This window comes from Palaemon carinicauda, chromosome 35 (genome assembly GCF_036898095.1).
Source record: "Palaemon carinicauda isolate YSFRI2023 chromosome 35, ASM3689809v2, whole genome shotgun sequence".
Lineage (NCBI taxonomy): Eukaryota > Metazoa > Arthropoda > Malacostraca > Decapoda > Palaemonidae > Palaemon > Palaemon carinicauda.
Window position 1 is genome coordinate 72,287,612 of NC_090759.1, and position 17,500 is coordinate 72,305,111.

A 17,500-nucleotide genomic window follows, 5' to 3' on the forward strand; every position below is an offset into this window, starting at 1 on the left:
ACTTCGCGGTCCAAGAAAAAGACATCCGAGCATCGATCTCCTCGAGTGTCAAGTGTGAGCGAAAGCTCATTAGCGAGAGAGAGAGAGAGAGAGAGAGAGAGAGAGAGAGAGAGAGAGAGAGAGAGAGAGAGAGAGAGAGAGAGAGAGCAAGCTTCTGGCCACGCTGGCAGGCAGTCAACTTGAGTCAAGTATGCCCTTCTTGCAGATTTGCTTGGCCCCTTCACTGACGTCAGGTGTTTTTTATTTATTTGTTAGTTTGTTTTCGTATATTCTTTTGTAGGTTATTATTTAATTATTAATATTATTATTATTATTATTATTATTATTATTATTTGTCTGCATCCTTTCCCACTTTTATGTGGGGTCGATGTTTCAGGCCAGCGTTCTCCATCTACCTCTGTCCAACACTTCATCACCGGTTATTATTATTGCTTACTTACTAAGCTACAACCCTACATCACCGGTTATTATTATTGCTTACTTATTAAGCTACAACCCTACATCACCGGTTATTATTATTGCTTACTTACTAAGCTACAACCCTACATCACCGGTTATTATTATTGCTTACTTATTAAGCTACAACCCTACATCACCGGTTATTATTATTGCTTACTTACTAAGCTACAACCCCAGCTGGAAAAGCAGGGGGCTATAAGCCCAGGGGCCCTAGCAGGGAAAATAGCCCACTGAGGAATGGAAACAAGGAAAAATAAAATAGTCTAAGGATAGTAACAATATTGAAATATTACCTAAAGAAACTATAAAAACTAACAAAACAAGAGAGAGAAATTAGATAGAATAGTGCCCGAGTGTAGGTCATAGAATTAGACTTTTGGAAACTTAATAATTTTGTTCATACAGTCTGCTAATACCACTAATAATAATTATCATAATAATCATGATTATACGCTTTACTGACTTAAGGTTTTCTTTATTCGTTAGTTTGTGCATATTCTTGCTTTAGTTTTTATTTTATTGATATTGTTTTTTTTTAATTGCGTAGGTCGTAGAGTTGGTATTCTGCAACCTTACTAATTTTATTCATACAGTCTACTATTAATGATAAAGATAATTATATTCATTACCATAATAATTATGATAATATTGATAATGGTAATTATAAGAGCAAAGTTAATCTTACAAAAGATGCTAGAGATTATTAATTCTAAACAATATTTCTATGTAAATACTTCGTGGTCGAATGGTAAATGTTCGAATATAAATAAAGATCCAATGTTTTTATAATTACATGAAATAAATTACTATCAAACAGTACTAAGAATTGAAAATTATATTCTGTAATCACCAACTAAAGAACTGATCCTTTGAAATACCCTTCCTATTTTTTTTTATTTCATCCACTTATTATAGAAAAATATTTATGGGGGAAGGGCAACAATAACATGTAGAGAATAACTTCACACGACAATTCCAGCCCGTGGGACGCTTGGTATCTTACCATTACCCAGAGTTTCCACTTTAGGGGAAAATACCCCGTTTTAGGGGAATCAGGTGGTGTTTGGTTGAGCCTAGGGGAATCCTAAAAAGGCCAAAATCTAGGGGAATTTGGATGTCTTTAGGGTTAATTGTTTATTTTCTAGGGTGTTATAAGATTCTCTCTCGATGAATATGAAAAATTCCTAGTTTTTCATTTTTCTTAGTTCATGAACAAGAAAATATTATTATACAAAAAGGTAAAGAGGGGCCGTTCTAAAGACAAAGGCTTCTCTTTCCGACCGAGTCCGACGAGAAGCACATATTGCTGCCATTACCCCACCTGGGAACCAAACCAAAATCCCAGTCTGCTGAATGAGGATAAGCAGTTCGAGCAGTTCACTCGAAACTACCACTACTTTTTGGCCTTACACCATTAGCTTCGGCTATCTAAATTTAACGTAGATTAAACCATTAAACTGTAAAGTAATAAAACTCCCTTTTAATGGAATCCCTTTGTTATTAACGTAAAATACTTTCACCCTATTCACATTGCTACTTCCGTTTACAAACATAAACCAGACACTTTCAAACATCATTCTCTTACGGGCTGCCCAACGGCAAGAGCCCGTGTCTTACACAAGTTAAGGCAATCTACACACACACACGCAAACACACACTAACACGAGGAAACAAACAAATTAGATACGAGATAGAGAATCATAATGAACAGCAGAATGACCTTAATTTGTAAATAAAATAAAATCTTTAACAATTTTCAATAACCAAATGACTTAAGCATAGCCTACACCATAAAAGGATGGTAGACGCAGAGGGGAAGACCAAACAGTTCATAATTACTAAACGATTTTCTTTTTGTCCTTTTTTCCCCATGAAATTGGATAAATTGAACTGATGCTGCAACCATGCCCGTAAAATTGGAAAATTGGATTTTGTGATCACAGCTCCAATGGAAGCCAACTGCTATTTGCTTCCGAACCTGATTTCCCACTTTTTTTCTACGATAAAATTTCCACTGATTTTTATTTTTGAAGTTTATGAATCAAAGAGAGACGTGTCACAGAGGTCAGGCCAGTCGTGAACTGACTTTTCATAGATAATCAAGGCATATTTTGGATTATTTCTGTCAGTTTAACGGCTCATTTGCATTCTGCTTGTATTACGCATGTCCAGGGTTTAAACTTTTAAGGTAATTATTATTATTATTGCTATTATTATTATTATCATTATTAATTGCTAAGCTACAACCCTAGTTGGAAAAGCAGGATGCTATAAGCCTAGGGGCCCCAACAGGGAAAATAGCACAGTGAGGAAAGGAAACAAGGAAAGATAAAATATTTTAAGGACAGTAACAACATTAAAATAAATATTTCCTCTTTAAACTATAAAAACTTGAAACAAAACAATAGGAAGAGAAATTAGATAGATTAGTGTGCCCGAGTGTACCCTCAAGCAAGAGAACTCTAACCCAAGAGACAGTGGAAGACCATGGTGCAGAGGCTATGGCACTACCCAAGGCTAGAGAACAATGGTTTGATTTTGGAGTGTCGTTCTCCTAGAGGAGCTGCTTACCATAGCTAAAGAGTCTCTTCTACCCGTACCAAAAGGACTGAACAATTTCAGTGCAGTACAGTAACCCCTTGGGTGAAGAAGAATTGTTTGGTAATCTCAGTGTTGTCAGGTGTATGACAGATGAGAATCTGTCAAGAATGTGCCAGACTATTCGGTGTATGTGTAGGCAAAGGGAAAGTGAACTGTACCCAGAGAGAAGGATCCAATGTAGTACTGTCTGGCCAGTCAAAGGACCCCATAACTCTCTAGCGGTAGTATCTCAACGGGTGACTGGTAATATAGATTTTGGATGACATCCGTCTGTTTAACGGCTCATTTTCTATCCTGTTTGTATTACGCATGACTCCACAATGCCATGCACTGGGACCGGGGAGGCTGTTCAGCAAAGCCATAATAAATAAAGTGCATAAACATAACACTTACCTTCGACATTAAAACCTAGTGCTCGAGATATCCAATTTTACGGTTGTGGTGGCCTATTGGACACGTCCCTGGTTGGCATGTTGCTGACTTGGGTTCGAGATCTTCTAAAGCTCATTAGTTTCTTGTAGTGTCTGCATCGTCATCATCCTTGTGAGTTAAGAAGGGGGGGGAGCATATAGGTTTACCTGTTGAATCATCAGGAGCCATTGCCTGGCCCTTCCTGGTCCCAGCTTGGGTGGAGATTGGGCTTGAATGCTGATCATGTGTATACATGGTCGGTCTCTAGGGCATTGTCACTGTCCCTTGCCCCCTGCCATTCTGAACAACCTTTAAATAAGACTCCCTTCCTTTTAGGGTCTCCAATTCATATGTTTGGAGTGGCAACCCATTCCTCTTATAAATTTCCAATTGAATTAGATTTATAAGTTTGCCCTATATAGGCCTGCGATGGTGCCTGAGTAGCCATTCACCAGCCATGTGCAACTCAGGGGGGGTTGAAATGTTATACAGTACACCATAAGTTAGAAAGGGCAGGGCAGCAAGATGGGAGAAAAGAAATGCGAACAGAGGTACGGTAAATTAAAGGCTAAACAGGTGCAACAAGATGCTTTAGAGACACTGCAAAGCCCCTCAAATAAAGGCTCGTGTACTGTGTGTAGCCTCCTCTTTGGATTCCACTTAGTCTTACTGTGTCATAACACCTTAACCTTCCTCAGCAGAGGTCATTGTTTTCTTGGGTTTAGTAATCAATTGTTTCCCCTAATTGATTAGCTATAATATTGTTCCCCTGCCATATAGATTCTCCCACCATTCAGAATGCAAATCAGTCCATTTATTTAAACTTGAACCCCCCCCCCCCCCCCCCCGGTCGAATACAGGTTTGAGAAAAACGTTAGGTCTATTGTAATTTCGATTAATACAAATTCAACTCGCATCGTCAATTATTTTAAGTTAATTAGAACTGGATGTCATTCATCTGGTTACATCTGATGCCAAATGGCCTCCAAGTGTCAGGCAACTTGGCCAAAATTGAAAAAATACAAATCCAGTATTGAATACATAGTACTATAAATGTTTAAGCACATGAACTATTAAAGTCTCTCAAGATAAAGTTTTAGGATAGGCCTCATAACAAATGTAAACGTAATTGGGAAGCACCTGCAGTTTGACTTGCACAGCAGGACTAACATTAATTTAAGTCAGATATACCAGCAGGAAATTTTTCTCACTTTTACTCCTTAAATACAATAGCCTTTCCTGGTTTCATTTGTACTGAAAGTGAAACACCCAAACCAACCATATATAGTAGACTTGGAGAGGGCCTACATTTTATGAACAAGGATTTAGCCGTTCATACATTTCTCCCAATAATTATAGCATGATGTTTGCTAGCCTTATCACAAAATTGTTAAGAAGAGCAAGTAAAGGATATTTCCAATCCAAAAATTTAATGAAAATATCTTGCTAAAAGCTGTAACTTTTTACATAGTGAAATTAAGCCCAATCAATTTCCATCCATCCATATACCAAGGCACTTCCCCCAATTTTGGGGGGTAGCCGACACCAACAATGAAACAAAACAAAAAGGGGACCTCTACTCTCTATGTTCCTTCAGCCTAATCAGGGACTCAACCGAGTTCAGCTGGTACTGCTAGGGTGCCACAGCCCAACCTCCCACATCAATTTAGAAAGTGGAATTTAAACCACTTTTTAACATAATAAGATAAAATTATACGCTGTCAGAGAATACTGCGGGGTCCTTGGACAGAAGCTGTAAATCAACTAAGCTTTATAAACACTATCATACAGTACTGTATACTGGTTAGAATAAATATGCCTTACAAAACAATACCAGATTTATTTCTAAAAATACAAAAAAATAACAATTTTATAAAGCCATCTAATATTTAATTATGATGCCAAAGCATCAATACTTTCATAAAATATCTTGAAATACCACTGGTAACAGCATATGAATTACAAGACTCTACATACATTAACCATAAGTATATCACAGTTTCAAGTCATCAACATATACTGTATTGAAAATTGAGCAGTCAGACTGTTCATGTAACCGGGGTTAAAAACCAAGTAAGTTGATTTAAGTAATCCCTATGAAACAATTGAAATTTAGGTTAAACTTTACAATGGTTAAGCAATCCCTATGAAACAATTGAAATTTAGGTTAAACTTTACAATGGTTAAGCAATCCCTATGAAACAATTGAAATTTAGGTTAAACTTTACAATGGTTTTCCAATTTGGATCATAAATCTAAATTGTTTAAGGTTTTAGGCACTTTCACGTTGAATTAATTACTCGATTCACGATAGATATTTCACAATTCCTCCATTTTGGGGGAGCACTCAAGAAACTATTGAAATACTGTATTATAATACTGTACAGTGTTCCTGATTTTTATCATTTTTAATTACAGGAAGCTTCAACTAAATCTTTTTTCCATATATAAAATCTGAGGGTGATAAATCTTATATACTATATTCCATTTTACATAAATTTACAATTTACAGTAGATACTTAAAACTATGGAAACTAATAAACATTCAAAAGAAAATTATTAAACCACTTTTCTACTGTTACCATCAGATTTCAAGTCCTTACCAATGTTATGGTGGAGTGAAAAATAAAAGGTATTTGAAAACGTCCATTAGCTTCACATAATGCCATAAATTCGAGAGCTTTCAAGACACTATTGTACCTTGCATGATAAAGAGTTTGGGATGCTACATCAAACAGCTCTGAGTCTTCAAACAGAAATTATTTCAGAAATATCTGTGAGCAATTGAAGTGGCAAAGTGGTAGTACAAATGTTTACAGTTGATACAGTAACCCTTTATTATTAACTAACAGTTAATAAAAGGGCCCATTTATTTTTACATAGCTTATTACAGCATTAAAGTATATCCTAGCTGTTTAACACAGGTATCAAAATTTCACTAATGTTTACAGTAGAGTATCGGAACACACACGTACAAAAAGTCACAAACTAGTACAAATGGTACATAAATGTGGGAGCAGCCATTAAGTCAGTGGTCATATTACTGTAATGTACCTGTACTTAACATAATTCTGTGCGTTTCAGCGTACAGGATTGTATGCAATACATCATCTTAAGTATGGTAAACATGCAAATGGAAGGAGCTAAAGATAGCAAGTTTGAAAATAAGGTTACAGAAGAGCTTCTTGAGTAGGCAATATAATAATGAACAAAATCTTAACTTTCGAAGCAATAGGATGAAGAGCTGTTTAAAGGCAATTATTAAAAGAAAAACCTGATAAATCATCTCAGTTAAACTGGATACTATCCACTGAATACATTTTCTTATGGCTATAAAACTATAATAGTAACTAAAAAGAATAAAAGTCAACAACCACAAAATGAAAAAAAAAAAAATTAACTTTGCATAGATCTACATTAGTAACTTCTTCAAAGATTTTTTATTTTATAGACGGTTCATAGGCATATGTTAGTCAGATAAAAATGTATCATTCTGAATTGAATAAAGTATATTACTACCACAAAAAAAAACTGCAAATATATAACAAATTTACAAGGGTATAGACTAAAGCATAATCAGAACACAGTATTTTTTTTTACAAAACAAGTGGAAGATATTTGCAAATATTTCAACATGAAAAGTAGGAAACCAGTTTCATTGGCTCTTTCGACGTTGAAAAAGTATTGTGTAAATTTTTAGAATAATCAAAAATATAAAAAAATATAATTTACCCAAAAATAATTTTCAGTTCTGCTTCAACAATCTTTGGTTTTCAAAAAATAACTAGAGGAAGAAAGGAGAACTAAAACCCCTTTTTGAGGCAACAACTGCTCTTCCTTTCTCCTGGTAAGAAACACCCTATAGTAAGCAATACAAATATTGCATGTAACATGAACAAATATTTCACATAGATTACTAATTGACCATTGAAAGAGAGGAGGCCAGTTTGCCTAGTTTAATTTGTTTTTTGAGAAGCAGTGACGGTAGAACAATAAAGGACTGATGGCCAAAAAGTTGAATAGGAAAACTAAACGGATGGAAGTCATGCCCAATTATTCACACAAAAACAGCTATAGAAGAAACAAGGAAATAAGAACATTACTGTACATGGAAAAATATTGTCAATGACAAATAAAAAAAAGTGATTGTAAATCAGGAATATGAACTTAAGAGGTTAACCCTTTTACCCCCAAAGGACGTACTGGTATGTTTCACAAAAGCCATCCCTTTATCCCCATGGACGTACCGGTACGTCCTTGCAAAAAAATGCTATACAAAATTTTTTTTTTCGTATTTTTTATAATTTTTTGAGAAAATGCAGGCATTTTCCAAGAGAATGAGACCAACCTGACCTCTCTATGAAAAAAATTAAGGCTGTTAGAGCAATTTAAAAACAATATACTGCAAAATGAGCTGGAAAAAAAATAACCCCCTGGGGGTTAAGGGTTGGAAATTTCCAAATAGCCTGGGGGTAAAAGGGTTAATATAATACTACAGGAGGTATGGATGAAAGTATGAAAAATAAAAACAAGCAAAATAAAAACTAAATAAATAACAGAAGCCTAAAACCATCCTAGAAATGTTTCAATGTGCAACGTCATGATTATTATTATTACTGCAGTACGACTTGAACAAGAGCTCAGAGCTTGTTTAGTGTCATGATTGAATTGTACAAATAAGGTACATACTGGATAATATTTTGTGATCTGAAAGTAAACACTCACTACAACATGGACTTCCTGAGTATAGTTATGTAAATGTTATTGAATTATGAACATCCCTAGTTTTCCAATTGGGGAAACAACAATAATTGACAGATATAGAATATCTCTTCAAAATTACTCAGGAGGGGAGTGCATTGCAATTTTCATGGCAAACAGTCAAGCATTTAAAGTTGTAAAATGGAAAAAAAAAATAAAAACTGATTCATCAATGCCTAATCACATTACTTTACCCATAAATATTCTTGACAAAAGTTTTTTACTACGTAAAATCTTCAACAGTCCATGACTTACACATATACAGTACTCTGTATTCAATACTGGATTTGTATCTATGAATTTTGGCCACATGGCCTGACACTTGGAGGCTATTTGGCACCAGTTGTAACAAGATGGCTTATGTCAAGAGGTTTAATTTTATTACGGGAGTGAGAACAAAGGAAAGAAAGGTTAAACCGTGGATGTAGTTTGGGGCCAATAAGGATGCTGCAATGACCCTAAGGGGATGCTGCAAAGATACTAAGGTAATACTGCAAAGATCCTAAAGGGATGTTGCAGACTCAAAAGGAATGCTTTAAAGATTCTAAAGGGATGTCAAGATTCAAAAAGGAAACTGACAAGACTCAAAAGGGATGCTGAAAAGATCTTAAAGGGATGCTGTCAAGATTCAAAATGGAAACTGACAAGACTCGAAAGGGATGCTGAAAAGATCTTAAAGGGATGCTGTCAAGATTCAAAAAGGAAACTGACAAGACTCAAAAGGGATGCTGAAAAGATCTTAAAGGGATGCTGTCAAGATTCAAAAAGGAAACTGACAAGACTCAAAAGGGATGCTGAAAAGATCCTAAAGAGATTCTATTATGACTCAAAAGGGATGTTGTCATGATTCAAAAGCAATGTTGCCAAGATTCAAAAGGGATACAACAAGACCCTAAACGGATGCTGCAAAAACCCTGAAATAATGCCTAAGGCTGATGGCACTACCCTGTAGTATTCACCACCATGAAACAATAAATCTATATGGCCACAGAAAAATTAGATAAAATGGTTAGTTTTATTTTTTTTATATCCGTGGTGATTTGGGATGTGCTTATTCTGGTATAGTTTCCACTATAAAAATGATAACTGTCAAAGTAAGAAAACATAGAAGAACTATGATTTTTCCAATTACCTCAATATACTCCAAACTTCCAATTCATATAGTACCTCTTAGAAGATCAAACTTGTATAAAAACACCTAATAAAGAGGGAATTACTAACTAAACATTCACTATACTGCATACCTCTAAATAATCTTATATCATTAATTTTTATAAACCCAAAACTTACTGACAGGACCATGAACTACTTAGCAGCTGGTTTCTAATATTGTCCACAAACTTCAATACTGCACTTTAGACATTCTTAAATAGTCATAGAAAAATAAAAATCACCGGGACCTAACCCAATTTAGGTAACTGGCAACTAAAGGCAATCGGGAAATATATTAACCATTATCTGAAATTAAAGAATTCTAAACTAATCATCTGCAGTATGTCTTTTAATACAATATATGCATATGAACATCAGATTATAGAAATAATAAATAGAATTTAACTTTTCCTCTCAATAACAATATAAAGAAATCCACAGAATAACTTTATAGCATGAAAAGGTTCTTGAAAAGATTCTGTAAACAAAGAAAAATAAATACAATTTCACTTGTTGCAAGTTTTGTTGAAAACATAATCACTGGAATAATGTTATTGCAAAAAAAAAAAATTCTATAAACAATATATATTCCACAACAAATTTCCTATGATAATGTAATAGTATAGAAATTATTATTTTCCATGTAAGAGAAAAAGAAAAACTTAGGAAATCAATGCATCTACTGTGACTTAACTAAAGTTTCTTTAGTAAAAGGCCAAACTTAATTGCATGTTTTCTATTTGGGTCAACACGAAACTTCGAATTGAACAACAGTGGCCATGTGAGTTAGTTTCTGAAATTGTGTTTAGTATTTATTAATACAAATCCAGTATTGTAAATTGCAATACCAGAAATGATATGAACATCCTTACAGTTAAAGGCCAGTGATGCCACTAAGCATTCGGATAATTGCAATGGCAACATTAATTGTAACAATAAAAACAATCATAGATATACAATTCTTTCTCCTCCTAGCTGCCTCTGGACTCTCCTCACTCTGAGGTATATTCCTAATTTCTGGAGTTGCAGAATTCACAGACTGAAAGTTGTCCAAAGATGACGGACTCACCAATTCCACAGTGTAAATCTGGGTTGGAAACCCTTGGTTATTCTGTTGTGACAGTGATTCAGGGGGTTGCTGCAAATAAGTCTGAAAGGAGCAGTTATAACAGGGTAGACCAGAATAGCCACACCCTGGCAAGCAATTTGGTCCTCGAGGCGGAATGTGTTCTTGTATAGTTGATGCCTTTTCTGACTGTGCACTAGCTTGTCGGTGGCATTCGCACGAGCACCCCGTATTTCCGTCTGTGGTATCCCGTTGTTCGTCATTTACGTTTACGTCGACTTTCTTCCCACAATGAGAGCATACCTCATTACAAGGATATAACGGTGGCAGTGGTAGGCTGGTCAAACTGATGCTAGTGATATTGGCCGCATGGAGTTGTCCATGCATAGTTATATCTTCATCAGGTAGTTCTCCCGAACCTTCAATTGAGGGCAGTGAGGCACTTTGTCTTCTGACACTTAACATGTCAATAAATTCCTGAAAGGAAAAAAAAAACAGGTTAAAATGTTGATAGAATGTTGGGCTAATAATAATAACAAGTATAATTCTGGTGCATTGTTTAACTTCTTAAAAAGTTAACCCCACAGTAGTAAACTCAAATTTGGAAACTGTCCATCATGCATAACCATTTCTTATCAATTAAAAATTATACAAATGAGTAATATTTGAACTGTAATTTTATATCAGTCAAAGCTTACCCTCAGTCCAGTACTATCGCAATTCATCATACAGTATGCTGTCTTGAAATACCATCAAGACTTAAAATAAAAAAACCTGTAAGTTCATAATCACCTTAATAAACACATTCTATATACATAAAATTTGTATTATTGTCCACCACTTGTCTATCTATCTATTTACCAAGGCACTTCCCACAATTTTGGGGAGTAGTCAACATCAAAACAAGGGAACAAAAGGGGACCTTTCCTCTCTCAGCTCCTCCCACCCTGACGAGTATATTATCGAGAAGTCTGAATGTGGATATCATTGTAAAACACAGCAGGTATGCAATGTAAAATGTAAATCAGTCTTTATAGGCGAACACAAAATTCCTCGTTCATTAACCCTTTTACCCCCAGGCTTTTTGGAACTTTCCAGCCCTTAACTCCCAGGGGTTATTTTTTTTTCAAGCACAATTTGCAGTATATTTTTTTTAAATTGCTCTAACAGCCTTAATTTTCATCATAGAGAGGTCAGGTTGGTCTCATTCTCTTAGAAAATGTCTTAAGTTCTCAAAAAAATTATCAAAATTATGGAAAAAAATGTAAATAGCAGTTTTTTGCAAGGACGTACCGGTACGTCCATGGGAGTAAAGGGATGAGTTTTGTGAAACGTACCAGTACATCCTTTGGGGGTAAAAGGGTTAAGTGCAGCATAACTATCAAACTGCTATCTCATGAAACTAAGAAAATAGCATTAGGAAGCAAATTACGTGTTTAGCTGCAATATAAAAACTTACAAATCTTGTATTATGAAGACTGGTCTCAGCAGGCATGAAGGTACCGTACATTATTTCAATTTCAAGTGTTGTAATTGCTCTTCATATGGAAGTGACACTACTGTAGTTACAAGAATCAGTACTGTATGTTCCAAGTCATGCTCTATTGTAACTGATATTACTGACAAATCACCTGAAAAATTCCTGAGACAGCTGATGTGAAAATCTTGACATACATTAAATTTCTTATTTCTGATCTTGGAATTAATATATGGCACCATCATTTGATTTGCACATTGTGTATGTTGTATAACATTTTTCATAATGCTGGTGACCCTATGCATTAAGATCTTACAAGACAGTATGTTCCACCATGAAGTAAAAGGGGGGGACAGTTAATTTTAAGACTAGTGACCCCTTTTTTTAAATTAACCCTTTTACCCCCAGGCTCTTTGGAAATTTCCAACCCTTAACCCCCAAGGGGTTATTTTTTTTCCCAGCACATTTTGCAGTATAATTTTTTTAAATTGCTCTAACAGCCTTAATTTTTGTCATAGAGAGGTCAGGTTAGTCTCATTCTCTTGGAAAATGCCTGAATTTTTTTCAAAAAATTATCAACAATATGAAAAAAAAAAATTTTATAGCATTTTTTTGCAAGGACGTACCGGTACGTCCATGGGGGTAAAGGGATTGGGGGTAAAAGGGTTAAGAGATTTAATATCATACAGATTGTGGAATGATCTCCCTATTCATGTAAAGGAATTGCTGAACTAAAATTCACAGGATCAATTGCATCTTGCTTTGCTTTGAAACGTTTTATGGTACTTCTCTTTGCTTTTACTCTTAAATTGATTATCCTTTATTTTTGTATTTGTTTTCATACTAGGATGCTTTCCAAGGATTAAAGTCACTCATTAGCAGAAGATTCACAGAATTGTTCCTGGAAACCAAACAAACATGATATAGATAAGGTTAGCAATGCCATCAAATCTAGGACCAAGGGAAGGCTAGTCAATGGCTCTTATGAATTAGGTATAAACAAATGGGGCTACAAAATTCCTCTCCACTGACAGGAACAGTAAGGTCCTATTTTGCCCATGAAATCTAGTCATGAGCAGGCCCTTAACCAGTGGGTAAAATTATAGATAAGGACGGGACATTTCGAACCCTGACCCACAGACTGAGTCACTACCTATTTTCCTACTTAGAATGACAACATACTTAGTGCTAATACTAATAACAACAACCACAGCAGCAAAATAATAATAACAACAGCAGCAAAATAATAATAACAACAGCAGCAACAATTATGATAATAATTGCTTTGAAGAAATAAATTAGCTCCTTTCCTATAAAAACCATTTATATTACCATAATCTATGGCCAAGATTTTAAATAGGTATAGTTCCCATATATTGGTTATAAAAAAGGCTTAAAAAATGTCTTCACTATGCCTAAATATAGTCTATGGAAGTTCACAGTATCTCAAAATATTTATATTAACAATCCTTAACAGTATTTCTAAAGAAAAAAATAATTATATAATATTGAACACCTCAACATAACACATTATAGTATTTGTGGACTAACTATTAGTCATTCGAGAAATTAATATAAATTTTGTTTTTGACAAAACTTTACAATATGAATTTTCAAAACTTTTAATCTGCCAAAAAAATTTGGGGGGAAAACTGAGTAGCATATTTCCTTATAATTTCACAAAATAGCATTGTGATATTGAGTATTTAAACTTTATACAGTAGAGAAGTCAAAATAAACTGTCTTACAGTCTTTCCCATTTGAACCAAACTATTTCTTCACTAACAACGGTTAACCTCTTGGGGGGTGCAATCGTTGGATAAATAACTAATAAACTATTCTAAAAGGGTATCATTTCGAACAGAAAATATATATTTTCCTGTAGTAAATAACGTGATTTAACCGAATTTGAATGAACGGACCTTTTTCTATGGAAAAAAAGTAGTTTTTCCCCTAGGTTACATTACAGTACAATAATACCGATATTTCTGGATTAATATTCTTGTATATAGCGACTTGTGACTATTTCATTCAAAGCACTAGGAGTAGGTAATTCAGCGTAATTTTACGCATATCTAAAAGTTCCAATGGCATGAAATCTTGCGTCACTTATCACCTATGCAATTTCAACTGGATTTTTTTTTTAACTCAACCCGCACACCATCTTCTCTTTGCCAGAGATTTAGGAAATGCTTCACTTGTTTACAAACGATCAAAACAAAGGGGGAAAACAGACTCTAGGAAAATAGGAAAACCGGGCATTCCCCGAAAAATTCCTTTAGGCTAATAAAGGCAGGTTAAACTTGCCTTGCAGACTTGCAGAGGCCGTAGTATGTAAACAGGTTTATCTTCAGCATTTACTTTTCCCAAGAAAGTTGAAGAAACACTTCACATTGTATACGATAACACAGTTGAGCTGTAGAATTCGACATGAGAAGTAAACGTAATTGAGATGCGTACCAATCTATAATTAGAAACTTTTGAGGTTACACAGCTTTACTTCGTATTCCCGTGTTCACTGGCAGCTGACGGCTGCCTGCTGCACACCTGAACCTAGAACAAGGCAAGCGAAACGTAACCTGGGTTGTGTTCATGAACGAAAAATAAAATAGGAAAGGCGTTGTTCTTGCATATATATGCTTCAAAATTAAAATGAGGGACAATTACTAGCATAATTACATGTTGATTTTACTATTATTTCATTGTGAATATATTAGTACCTTTAAATTACTTGAATCTTATTTTATATTTATTGTAAAAATTATATTTCTGTTACTGAACGCGTCCGACCGGAGACCAGGAATAGTCCTTTCCGATGTTATTTAGTACTTTTTGATGTATTTGTCGAGGAAAGGTTTTTGCAATTGATTTTCTTGTGTAAATCCAATAGATTTTAATACGAAATTGTTATAGTAAAGTCTGAATGCGAACAATTACAAAATTGTCGCCTAGGCTTGGCATGTGCAGTGTTTACACTTTGTTGTTATTGTTGGAGAGATTGGAGCTGCCAGACGTAAGACTCATAAATTTTCCCCATTCTTTTTATTTATAAGTGTATGGATGAATTGTATAGTCATCGATTACTAAAAACTACGTAATTTTCAGATTTTATCAAGTTATATATTTTTGTTAATAATTTTATGCATCAAGGAAGACAACGAGTATAAAATAATCGAAGTTATCACACCGGTGCAACTTGTAGTAAAGAAAATGGAATACGTAAGAATAAAAGTACACAACGTTTGCCAAGCTAATGTAAGTTTCGTCCTGGGTATCCACAATGGATTGTTAAAATAACAGAGGCATGACTTGCACTTTAGAACCTAGAAATACAAAAATCAAGGTCTGCCTTAAATCGAACTCAGATATGACAACTGTTGACGTGATGCTCATACGTGCCTAGGAATAACGAATACAGTTCTGGACAGTGAATACTTCTTCAAAGACTTCAATCTTTTCTCGCTAATGTTGTTCACATATCTATTTGTTTTGTTATTTCTCTCAATCATTCATATATATATATATATATATATATATATATATATATATATATATATATATATATATATATATATATATATATATATATATATATATATATATATCTTCATCGACGCTTAACACAATGACTCTAAAATAGAAAAAAAACCATGGCAATGACGTTGGCGCAAATGAAATTTTGCGTCTTATTACCCTTTAAGCCAAGTTTTCTATGGAATCATCTAGTCATCTCTCATTAGTACCATTTGTTCGTGTTTTTTTAATGGGACTTCTTATTTTTTAGTAAAAACTAAATTTGGAGAGAGAGAGAGAGAGAGAGAGAGAGAGAGAGAGAGAGAGAGAGAGAGAGAGAGAGAGATCCCATTAGGGTAATACTGTAGTTTATAAATTGTAGTTTAAGATTGTACTACTGTGATACTATGATTATGATACAATAACAAAAATAAAATGAACCAACCAACTAAACCAAGTAACTATTAAGTTTGATAAAATAAGAATAGATGAAGCTGAGTTTTATTTTTAAATGAATAATCCAAATAATATTTAAGACAAATTAGTAAATTTTTAAAATAAATCAAATATAAATAAAAAGTCAATTGAATTGTAAAATATATATTTTATAGTATTTCATCACACACACACACACACATTATATATATATATATATATATATATATATATATATATATATATATATATATATATATATATATATATATATATATATACTGTATATATACAGTATATATATATATATATATATATATATATATATATATATATATATATATATATATATATATATGCTGAAGAATTACGAAAACTCGAACTCACTTGTTTATATTTACATAAATCGGTTACACTTGTATAATACCCGAGCTCTGAGAATGTACGCAACTCCCAGACGGCAATATATATATATATATATATATATATATATATATATATATATATATATATATATATATATATATATATATATATATCCACAGGCCTCGTACGTTACACTCAAAACAAAACTGGGTGATTATTTATGTGGACTATTCAAAAACAACCTCCTATAGGTAGTAGGATGGCCAAGGTACCAGCCACCCATTGAGATACTACCGCTAGAGAGTTATGGGGTCCTTTGACTAGCCAGGCTACTACATTGGAACCTTCTCTCTGGTTACGGTTCACTTTCCTCTTGCCTACACATACACTGAATAGTCTGGCATATTCTTTACAGATTCTCCTCTGTCCTCATACACCTGACAACACTGAGATTACCCCAAAATTTGTATTCACCAAAGGGGTTAACTACTGCACTGTAATTGTTCAGTGGCTACTTTTCTCTTGGTAAGGGTAGAAGAGACTCTTTAGCTATGGTAAGCAACTCTTTTAGGAGGACACTCCAAAATCAAACCATTGTTCTCTAGTCATGGATAGTGCTATAGTCTATGTACCATGGTCTTCCCCTGTCTTGGATTAGAGTTCTCTTGCTTGAGGGTACACTCGGGCACACTTTTCTATCTAATTTATCTTTCTCGTGTTTTGTAAAAATTTGTATAGTTTACATTAAAATATCTATTTAGATGTTGTTGCTGTTCCTAAAATATTTAATTTTTCCTTGTTTCCTCTCCTCACAGCTATTTTCCCTCTTGGGGCCTCTGGGCTTATAGCATCCTGCTTTTCCAACTAGGGTTGTAGCTTAGCCAGCAATAATAATAATAATAATAATAATAATAATAATACTTCGGTTCTTAGTCAGGGATTACGAGCAAAGTACTGATAGAAAATATTGGTGATCTAAATAATACACATTTTACAAAAATAAATATATTCTATAAAAAGTTAAAAATAATACAGAAGAATCAACCCCAAAATTAAATTACTTGAAATATTAAATATGAACAAAACCTTAGGCTAAGACAAGAAAATGTTACTCTATGAAAATTATACAATCACTTGTCTCATTGGAAGCAATTTATGAAACGTTTAATTTTGATAATTAATGAAAGAGTTAACACTTTAACACTCTAATGATTGAAAACTTAATCAAATTTACATATATGTAACTGTTACACTTATGT

The 17,500-nt window shown here is 34.0% G+C and overlaps 2 protein-coding genes across 3 annotated transcripts in view; one reads left to right on the plus strand and one right to left on the minus strand.

Moving 5' to 3' along the window:
- Nucleotides 1-17,500, plus strand: part of LOC137627870 (adenylate cyclase type 7-like) — an 85,132-nt gene that overhangs the window by 5,713 nt on the left and 61,919 nt on the right. The gene's annotated exons all lie outside the window — the stretch shown is intronic.
- LOC137627868 (uncharacterized) lies at nt 7,054-14,518 on the minus strand. 2 transcript variants are annotated; one of them, XM_068359299.1, is made up of 2 exons: nt 14,388-14,518; nt 7,054-10,927 (listed from the first exon to the last, which is right to left on the minus strand). In XM_068359299.1, the coding sequence occupies exon 2, from the start codon at nt 10,913-10,915 to the stop codon at nt 10,259-10,261; it is 657 nt and encodes a 218-aa protein (XP_068215400.1). In that variant the 5' UTR covers nt 10,916-10,927; nt 14,388-14,518; the 3' UTR covers nt 7,054-10,258. The 2 variants fall into 2 exon arrangements, with proteins under 2 accessions (XP_068215400.1, XP_068215401.1); XM_068359300.1 differs by lacking the exon at nt 14,388-14,518 and adding an exon at nt 14,044-14,065.